At 35.4% G+C, this 9,506-nt stretch overlaps 1 protein-coding gene across 1 annotated transcript; it reads right to left on the reverse strand.

Annotated features, from left to right (window-relative positions):
• Nucleotides 1–5,465: 5,465 nt before the first annotated feature.
• On the reverse strand, nt 5,466–8,255 carry LOC131646457 (uncharacterized). Its single transcript, XM_058916487.1, has 4 exons — nt 8,107–8,255; nt 7,874–7,982; nt 7,205–7,650; nt 5,466–5,493 (listed from the first exon to the last, which is right to left on the reverse strand). The coding sequence occupies exons 1-4, from the start codon at nt 8,253–8,255 to the stop codon at nt 5,466–5,468; spliced, it is 732 nt and encodes a 243-aa protein (XP_058772470.1).
• Nucleotides 8,256–9,506: the final 1,251 nt, after the last annotated feature.

A 9,506-nucleotide genomic window follows, 5' to 3' on the forward strand; every position in this document is an offset into this window, starting at 1 on the left:
TTTTGAATGTTGGTCATCAAGGGCGTGGGTTCGAGCCTCCCTAGGGCCAAAACCATTTTTTTATCACTTTTCTCACTTATTTTCTTCACAACTTCAACCAATTATTTCACCTATTAAACTAAATCATTTTCACTTCATTTTTCACACACTTGTTAATTAATATATATATATATATATATATATATATATATATATATATATATATATATATATATATATATATATATATATATATATATATATATATATATATATATATATATATATATTTTGAATAATCAAAAAAATCACAAAAATATTATTTATTTTATATATTTTTATTAGGTTAAAAATGGTATTGTTTTTAAGTGTTTTAAATATATTTTAATACATGTTTTCATTGAAATTTTAAAACCTAATATCTCATAAATATTATTAGTGATAAAATCCTAATCATTAAGGTCTTAATTAGGTATAGACATTATCTTTACTCTAATTAAGTTGACTTTTGTCAAAATTCAAACTGTTTTCAAACTTCAAAGTAAATAGACGATCGAGGTTTTAAAACAACAGAACCTCACATCTTCTCAACTGTTTTCACAACAGTAATCATTTCAAATCATTTTCAACTGTTTTGTTTCATAAACAGTAAATCATTTTCAAGTGGGCCTCTAATAGAGTGTAAGTCCCAACACCTTTTTCTTTTCATAGTTTGTTTTCAAAAACTGTATTTACAAAATCTTCTTTCTGTTTTCAAAACATTCTTCTGGTATTTGAAGGGCATTATTCCCGGTGAAACTCTTCAGATACCTATGTGACCTATGTCCATCTTCACTTCTTCTGTTTTTCAAAACCCTTTAATTGTTTATCATAAATATTCAAACTGTTATCAATCAACTGTTGGTAAGGCTTTGTACATACATCTTCAAAGGCCTCCACTCCATCCAGGTTAGGCTTTACAAGCTTTCAATTTACAGTCTTCATTTAAATTACTGTCAAATATAAACTATTTATTATTTAGAACTACGTCTGAGTGTAAACCTTAGGACAGTTAAACTATATATATATATATATATATATATATATATATATATATATATATATATATATATATATATATGTTATAGGAATATGACCTAGGATTGAGAATGTCTTCCCGGTGAAGGCTCTTTCCTAACTAGAGATCTGTAGTTCAACCCCCCAAGATGAATTATTCCCGGTGAAACATCTTGGAAAAACCTTAGAATCCAAAAGCTAGGACACATCCACCCAAGAGGAATTATTCCCGGTGAAACCTCTTACCCATTTGCTTAAAGCCAAAATAAGTTTAAAACTACATAGCTTTCTCTTGTGCTATAACAAGGACCCTCGATGACCCTCGATTAGCCTCCTCTTGGGCTTTGAACAAGGACCCACAGGCTTCTTAAAAGCATCTCCAGCTTCCTCTTGAGCTTGTATACAAGGACCTATCATGTTTCTTATAAACATAGGAACAGGTCTTTAGTCACCTTTCAACCTACCCTGGCGAGTTTCTTCCATTCTCCAAACCAGACTTTTAAACAAGCCAAGATTGTCTCAATCTCATATTGAGTACACCTTTTGGAATGAGAGACATGGACAGTCTCTGTCACCCTTATCTTCATTAATCTTCCTTAACAAAGTCTAGGATCCATAGTTGTCTATCCTCAATCAGAGTCAGCCTTAATCTTGGGCTTTAAACAAGAAGTCTCAATTAGACAATCTTTCTGCTATAAGCCAAAATCTCTGGAAAGGGTTAGCCTCAAAAATCACTCCTTTAAATCCAAAACCCCTGGAAAGGGTTAGCCTCCAAAAAAAATCAGTCTTTTAATAGATAAATCCTCCAGCAGAATAAAACTCCCCAAAGAGTCAGCCTCAACCTTGGGCCTCATACAAGGCATCAAATAACAACTTCCCCAATAAAGAGTCAGCCTCAATTCTGGGCTTTGTACAGAATACCAAATAAAATCCATCAAATAAACACTCTCCAACTAGAGTCAGCCTCAATTCTGGGCTTTGTACAGAACACAAAGACTTCTTAATTCAAGTCAATCCCCAGTAAAAATCATCCTCCATGGTCAATAAAATCAATCAAAAGCCTCAAGCTTGGGCCTCATTCAAGCCAACTCAAAATCAAATCTTTCAAACAATAGATAGACATAGTTCATCTTCATAGATAGGTATTTCTCCTATCTCACCACAAACAAACGATCATTTCAAACAAACGATCATTTCAAACATTCTCCCACTTAGGACTCATGAAAGACATGATCTAGCACACAACCCAGGCTTCTACAACTTTCCCTAATTTTGGTTGAGAATCTTTCATTCAAGAGGCATGTTCGCTGTCATACTTGATCAACCAAGTAGGCTCCCTCTCTTAATGAAACATCATTTTAGCTTTTCTGTCACTTTAAAAATGTTTGTGGTGGAATAGTAATACCTCTCTGTAAAGATGATTTCATGTCTCTTTACTGTAAACAGAGATTTAATTCAAGCTTCAACCTTGAGCTTCAAGCAAGGCACCAAAAATCATTAATCTCCCTAATCAGTTCTCCGAACTACAAAAAGCTCTGACTTCCATTAGGGATATGTAGGCATGAGGTTCACAAGGAATCTCAGCGAGCTAATAAAAAACCAAAAAATAGTCTGTCTGTCTGTCTTCTTTTTAATCAATTCAATTCCTTCTCCTAACACAAATGAGAAACTTTCCCAATCATTCGGCAACAAACACAAACGACACCACACAACGTAACCACAAAAATGTGGTATTAGGAAAAATCCAAGTCCCATAAAGATAGTGCCCGCAAAAGTTTTATATAGAGTGGCACCCTCACCCTATTAGTCGGTTTTGTAGGGATGAGTTAGGTCAAATTCTAATTCTATCATGGTATCACAAGCCTATTGATTCGGGCCACCCCCTATTTATATATGCACACCAAGACCAAAAAGTGTTGGATGTAAGAGGGTGTATTGGAAAAATCAAGTCTCACATATTAATAATTCAGGCCACCCACTGTTTATATTCACGCACCAAGTCCAATAGTGTTAGGCGTGAGGAAATATATTAAAAAAATTCCAAGTTTATAATGCCGACAAAAAATTTATATAGAGTGTCACTCCTCACCTTATTAGCCGGCTTTATAGGGATGCAGTACATATGTTTTTGCGAGATCACAAGTCTTCTATTTAAATACCCATATGCCAAAAACAAATTATTTTAACCATCATAGAAGGAAATTTTGAGAGTTTGGAGCTAGAAAACATTGTAGGAAGCATTGGGGGGGTGTTCAATGTATTATTACTAACTTTGAAGCTTCTCAATTAATTTTTCACGTGTAGTATTTATTTTTTATTAAACTTTATATTTTAGAACTATGAGTAGTTAATTTCCTATTTACTAAGGGTGCATTGTTGAATTTGGATTACCCTGGTATTTAAGAGTAAGTTTGATAATTAGATTTTTATTAAATCATATGGGTTATCTTTAATTTGTGCTTGATGTTTTTTTGCTTAATAGCTACATGTGAGTTAATGTATGTTTTTTTTTTTTAGAATAACAATTTAATGTTTGATGCTTTGATAAAATATATTCTTGCCTTCACCACTTAGAACTAGGGGAGGAATCCTTAACCCGTGATATTTGTGATAAATGAACAAATTTGGTTTATTTATGATTCACTACAAATCTTAGGGATTGAGTTAAAATTAAGTTTTATTCACTAAAAATTAGGAATAAATAATTTGGGGAGTCGATAATCATACAAGATAATAAATCAATTGGCAATGTTAATTTAGAGTTAGAGATCATGAGAAAAACAAAGTCAATCTCATCTTAGCATTTTCAACACAGAATTTTATTATAATTAATTTAGACTTCTTTCTCTTCTTTAAAAACATGCCAATCAAAACCAAACATTTTGTTCAACTAAATAATAAAGTTAACATTCGATTAATATTAACAACAGTCTTGGAATTCAATACTCAATAAATTTACCAATTTAGTCATCTACGAAAATTTAGCACACTTTTTTAAATCACAATCACTAATCTTAGAGACACTATCCAAGCCCTAGCTTTTTTAAGGTTTTGTTTAAACCTTGTTGTCAATTCCTCTAGTAGAGTTATTTTGTTTTTTTACGTCATTTTTCATTTTTAAATAATGTTATGTTTCATTTTCATATATTTCATTTTATTATTATTATTATTATTATTATTATTATTATTATTATTATTATTATTATTATTATTATTATTATTATTTTGGCTTAATTGTAATTTTAGTCCACTTATTATTTTATTTTTTTGGAATTTGGTCCTTCTATTTTAAAATTCGGAATTTTAGTTCCTATAATTTAATTTTTTTGAGAATTTTGGTCTCTCTGCAAATCCGTAGACAATTTTAAATAAAATGATGCTCACATTAATGATGTGTCAGTGTCAGATCAGTAGTGAAATGTTAAAAAAAAATTAATTTTATTTAAGATTTATGTTGAACATGTCATCAATGTGAGTTCCATTTTATTAAAAATTGCCTTCGAATTTGTAAGTGGACCAAAATTCTCAAAAAAACTAAAATAAAGAGATTAAAATTCCGAATTTTAAAATAGAGGGGCAAAAAAATAATAAAAGGACCAAAATTACAATTAAGTCTATTATTTTATTTATTTTTCTGTATTTCTTTTAGCAATTTTCTGAATTCAAATTAATTCATTACTTTATCAAATATGTTTACAACTTTTTGTTAGAGGACAATTTTCTACAGTATCAACGGTTTCCGTAGCTAAGCGTTGGGGGTAGAGGGAGTAATTTTCAACGGTGCCATTACTTGACAACTCTGATGAAATGGAATTTGGTTACAAATTTAACAGGATTGATCAGGAGCGTGGGATATTGCATCCTAATTGAGATGGATCTAGGTATGGCACGAAGGAATTGTGGTAATCCAACCGACAGCGTCAATGTTCTGCGTGAGAACAAGATGGTGATCTGAACGATGAATTTTTAACGCGGCGTTACAGTGGATCTTGATTTCAAAGTGGCGGATATAACATTTAAGATTAGTACTCCAACATACAAATTAGTGTTTGAATAAAACAAACATTACAAATTAGAGAGATGATTACCTTCAAATAGCGGTTTTTTTATATATAAAGAGGCTTGTTGTAACTAATATGTGTGAAACGCGGAGAACCGTCAAATAATGTGATGTCTTTAATTGTCTTATCTTTCTCGATTAGTTGCGGACTCATACTTATCTATATTCACCATGTTTGATGAGTCTTAATATTTAGACCTCCTTGTCATTCTGAACCATTTCCCATGACAGTTTTTTTTAGCATCTTTACTTCTTTATTTTAGATTTATGTTTTCTTTCTACTTTTTAATTTCGTACTATTTTTCATGTAAGGAAAAAAAAGCACCATTACATCTTTATATATTATAGGTGTGATGTGATGATGACAAGTCTAACAGAGAGAAATTCCACGTCGTTTCCTATTTCAGGAAATATAACCAATACTATTAAGAAATTGACACATTATTTTTATTAAAAAAACTGAGAATTTAACCTATTTGTAAAACGCCATTTTTGTTAAAATATTTATATGCATTGTATTTAAGTCTGCTGTATTTTCAATAAAATAAGCAAACTCAGCACGTAGTTGCCAACAAGGAAGATAGTAATAAAACATCATCACAACAAGCTTTTAATTAACTACGTTTCAATTGTTAATATTTTATAGCTAAAGTAAGAGCATAGATCTTAGACTCAAATTATACGTTAAAGAAAACACCAGTAACATGTATTAAATTACAACTTACAAACGCTAATCAACATGATACGTAACCTTTGTTTTTCCGAAGAACATCATATTAGGGATGGCAACGGGTGCCCGCGGGTGCGGGTTTTATACTACTCAAACCTGCACCCGAAATTACCACCCGAACCCGAACCCAAACCCAAAAGCTATTCGGGTGACAAAATAACACCCACGCCCACACCCGTTGGGTTCGGGTTTTTTCACCCAAACCCAAACCCGCAACAAAATACATAAAACATATTTTTCCTACAATTTTCTTACAAATTTCCACACAAAAAAATAATATTATATATATATAAAATATATTATATAATATATATATATATATATATATATATATATATATATATATATATATATATATATATATATATATATATATATATATATATTCGGGTGTGATTTCGGGTTTCGGGCGCGGGTTTCCACTACCCAAACCCGCCCCCGAAATATCGGGTGGCACCCGAACCCAAACCCAAACCCAGTCAATTCGGGTTTTCACCCGTTGACTCGGGTTCGGGTGCGGGTGGACCCCGTGGGTTTGGGTCTGTTTGCCATCCCTACATCATATATATTATCTTTTAGATCGAAAAAACATCATACGAATGAATTCCAAGAAGGTTTCTTGTTTGAAAAATATAAGACAATTTCTTTATCCACCCCTTATGAGAATTCTTACTTAAAATTTCATAATATTCATGACTTCGGAGATGCATCTCCGAAATAATTTTTTTTCATATTTTTATAGAATTCAGAGATGCATTTTCAAAAACATTCATTTTTTGGTGTTTTCGGAAGTGCATCTCCGAAAACATATATTTTCACATTTTCATTTATTTCGGGGATGCATCTCCGAAATATGCTCCGAGATTTTCTTTTTATTCAAATCAATGATTAATCCGATATTTTAAATTAATTGACAAAATAGAATAGAATCGACAAAATAAAACACGTAAATTATAATAAAATAATATTATTATAAATACGAAAAATAGTTGTACGGGATCGTGCTCAGTGTCAAAATAATAATACAACCCGAATACAAAAAAGTCAGTAATAAAACATAAATAGGCAATTGCTACTGAGTATGCCTAACCCTAACTCCCTGGGACCTCCTCTGCCGCCTATATGCCGCCGCACCAGTCGCGTCATTGACCATCCTTTCCACTATGGCAACTTCCTCTGGACCACCATGCTCAATGATACCTCTGTCAAATGCATCGTGTCCAAGCATTTGTATCCGCTGGCATACCAGGAGATCAGTGACATGGTCATCCTCGGCCTGCCGGTTCTCCAAGATCTCCTCATGTGCTGCCCTAGGAGGATCTCCAGGAGCGTCGGGTGTCATCAAAGGATGTGACACACGATAGAACCATGTGACGTACCCCTCCACACAGTGCCACTCCTGGGAGGCCACCATACGCCGATACTCCTCAGGCACCAAATGATGCGCCCAATCCTCAAATATAGCAGTGAGGCCCACTTGGGTAACGGTGTCGGGAGCAGCCTCAAACGGAGACCTCGATATCATATGCACACGTGCAAACTGCCTCATGCACCGCTTCGGCATGTACCTGACCATGGTGTTAGTCCCACACGCCAACCATCCAAAGTATAATGCGATGCGGTCGAATGGGACAACATGACGGTAATCAGTGAAGGGCGTCCAACGGATGTCATCGTGCACAGTGCGGTCTTGGTACACACGATATGGACCCACTGCGTTTTTCCCCCTCTGGAGGACGTATCGTGCGGTCCTAGGCATGCCCTCATCGTACGCAGGATCAATGGCGAAGTCGTGGATGCCGCGAAAGTATGAGATGATCCAGCCCTGAAACACAATTACGATACAATAATATAATATGTGAAATAATATTGAAACACATATTATATGTAAAATAATAATACGATAATATTGAATAGTAAATGTGAAATAATATTGAAATAATACGATAGGATAATAAAAAGAAACGTATCGTCAAGAGTGTGCATGATCCAGTCAATTGTCTGGTCCTCCAATTGGAGGCTTCATTCAACTTCTGGTATAGGTATACCATAATAGCTGCCCCCAGTTCCACTGGTCCACTATAGTCAGATTGATAAAGTACCAGAGATACGTCATGTCGATGTAAGTTGCACTTTTGTCCATAAAGAGTGCAGTGCCTACCAAAAAGATGAACCAGCACCGCAGAGCGCAAGCACGGTGATACTCAGTAAAAAGCTCGTCACCCTCCTGCTCCGACTCCACTGTCGCCACCAAGTGATTCTCTGTATCAAGCTGGAGAACCTGATATGGGCCCCATTCGTTGCCCTGCACTCGTAATCCGCCATGTTTGGGTCCATGCCCAGATAGTCCACCATCCACTCAATGGCCTCAACCCTTAGTATCCGGGAATGTCGAGCAGCCTCCCTCTGATTGGCAGCTGGAGCACACATGCCACGTCGTGTAAGGTGATCTTCAACTCCCCAACAGAAAGGTGGAAAGAAGACGTCTTCTTGTGCCACCTCTCGACAAATGCGCCCTGCATGCCGTGGCTGATGGTACTATAGTTGGTCATGCATAACCCGATAAGCCCGCTCCCAGCTACCACGTCATTAAACCACTGAGCCAGTGGTTTAAATAGAGAAAATATCTTTCGTGCATGGTTCACGGATTTTATGGTCGGCCGTTCCTGTCACAACAAAAACAAAAAAGAAACTTAGTTAGACCGTTAGGAGAAAATGGAATAAAAACCTAAATAAAAAACCGTTAAATTATAAAGTTTAATTAAAAAAACTACCTCTCCCTCCCAAACACATCGAGCGACGTGGTCGTGATAGTAAATCAGCATGAAAGTGTCCGTAGGCCCTCCTGGGTAGCCCTCCTCCGCATCATCCTCCCCGCTCGGAGGGTCAGCATCAGGTATATCATATTCATGATGTCTCACCTCCTCCTCCTCCTCATGTACCACCTGACGAGGGAAGACGCCCGAGCCAGCTGACTCCTAGATCCAGATGAGGAACTAGAAGGCGCTTCATCTGTTTGGACGGGTACTCATTCTCGTCCATGTGTCGATGCTAATTGTGAGACCCGCTCGCGTCGAGCCGATGCGGTCTGGGTCTTCCTACCCTGTCTAAGTCGTGCGGGGTTTCCTGACATTTTCTTGAATAAATTGAAATCGGTAAGAAGGCGAAACAATCAAGAAAATTACGAAAACACCTGCGAGGTGCATTTCCGAAACTGGTCAGAGAGGTGTTTTCAGAAATGCACTTACGAAAACACCTGCGACTCCATTTTTGGAGAAAACTCCATTCTTGCCCTAAATGCTTCAAATATGAATTTCAATCCTAGAGTTTAGGTTGTGAGAACTTTCAGATTTAAAGTGATGTTGATGGTGCTTTTGAAATAGTCTTTGAAGGTTGGAGAGCAATTTGTGGTTGTTTTGAAGTAGTCTTTGATTTGTGTATGCGCAGATGATTGGTGATTTTGAAGTTTTTTTGTGCTTTAGAGTAAATGAAAAATGGGGGGAGACTGTTTTGTTTAAACTCCAAACGTAGGTGTTTTCGGAGATGCATCTCTGAAATCACCTTTTTGAAGATGCATCTCCTAAAACACCTTTTTTTAAAATAAAATAAAAAAGATTTCGGAGATGCATCTCCGAAATCACCCATTTTTTGTCTTTGGGGATGCACTTCCGAAATATAGGG

This window comes from Vicia villosa, linkage group LG1 (assembly GCF_029867415.1).
Source record: "Vicia villosa cultivar HV-30 ecotype Madison, WI linkage group LG1, Vvil1.0, whole genome shotgun sequence".
In the NCBI taxonomy this organism is placed as follows: Eukaryota; Viridiplantae; Streptophyta; class Magnoliopsida; order Fabales; family Fabaceae; genus Vicia; species Vicia villosa.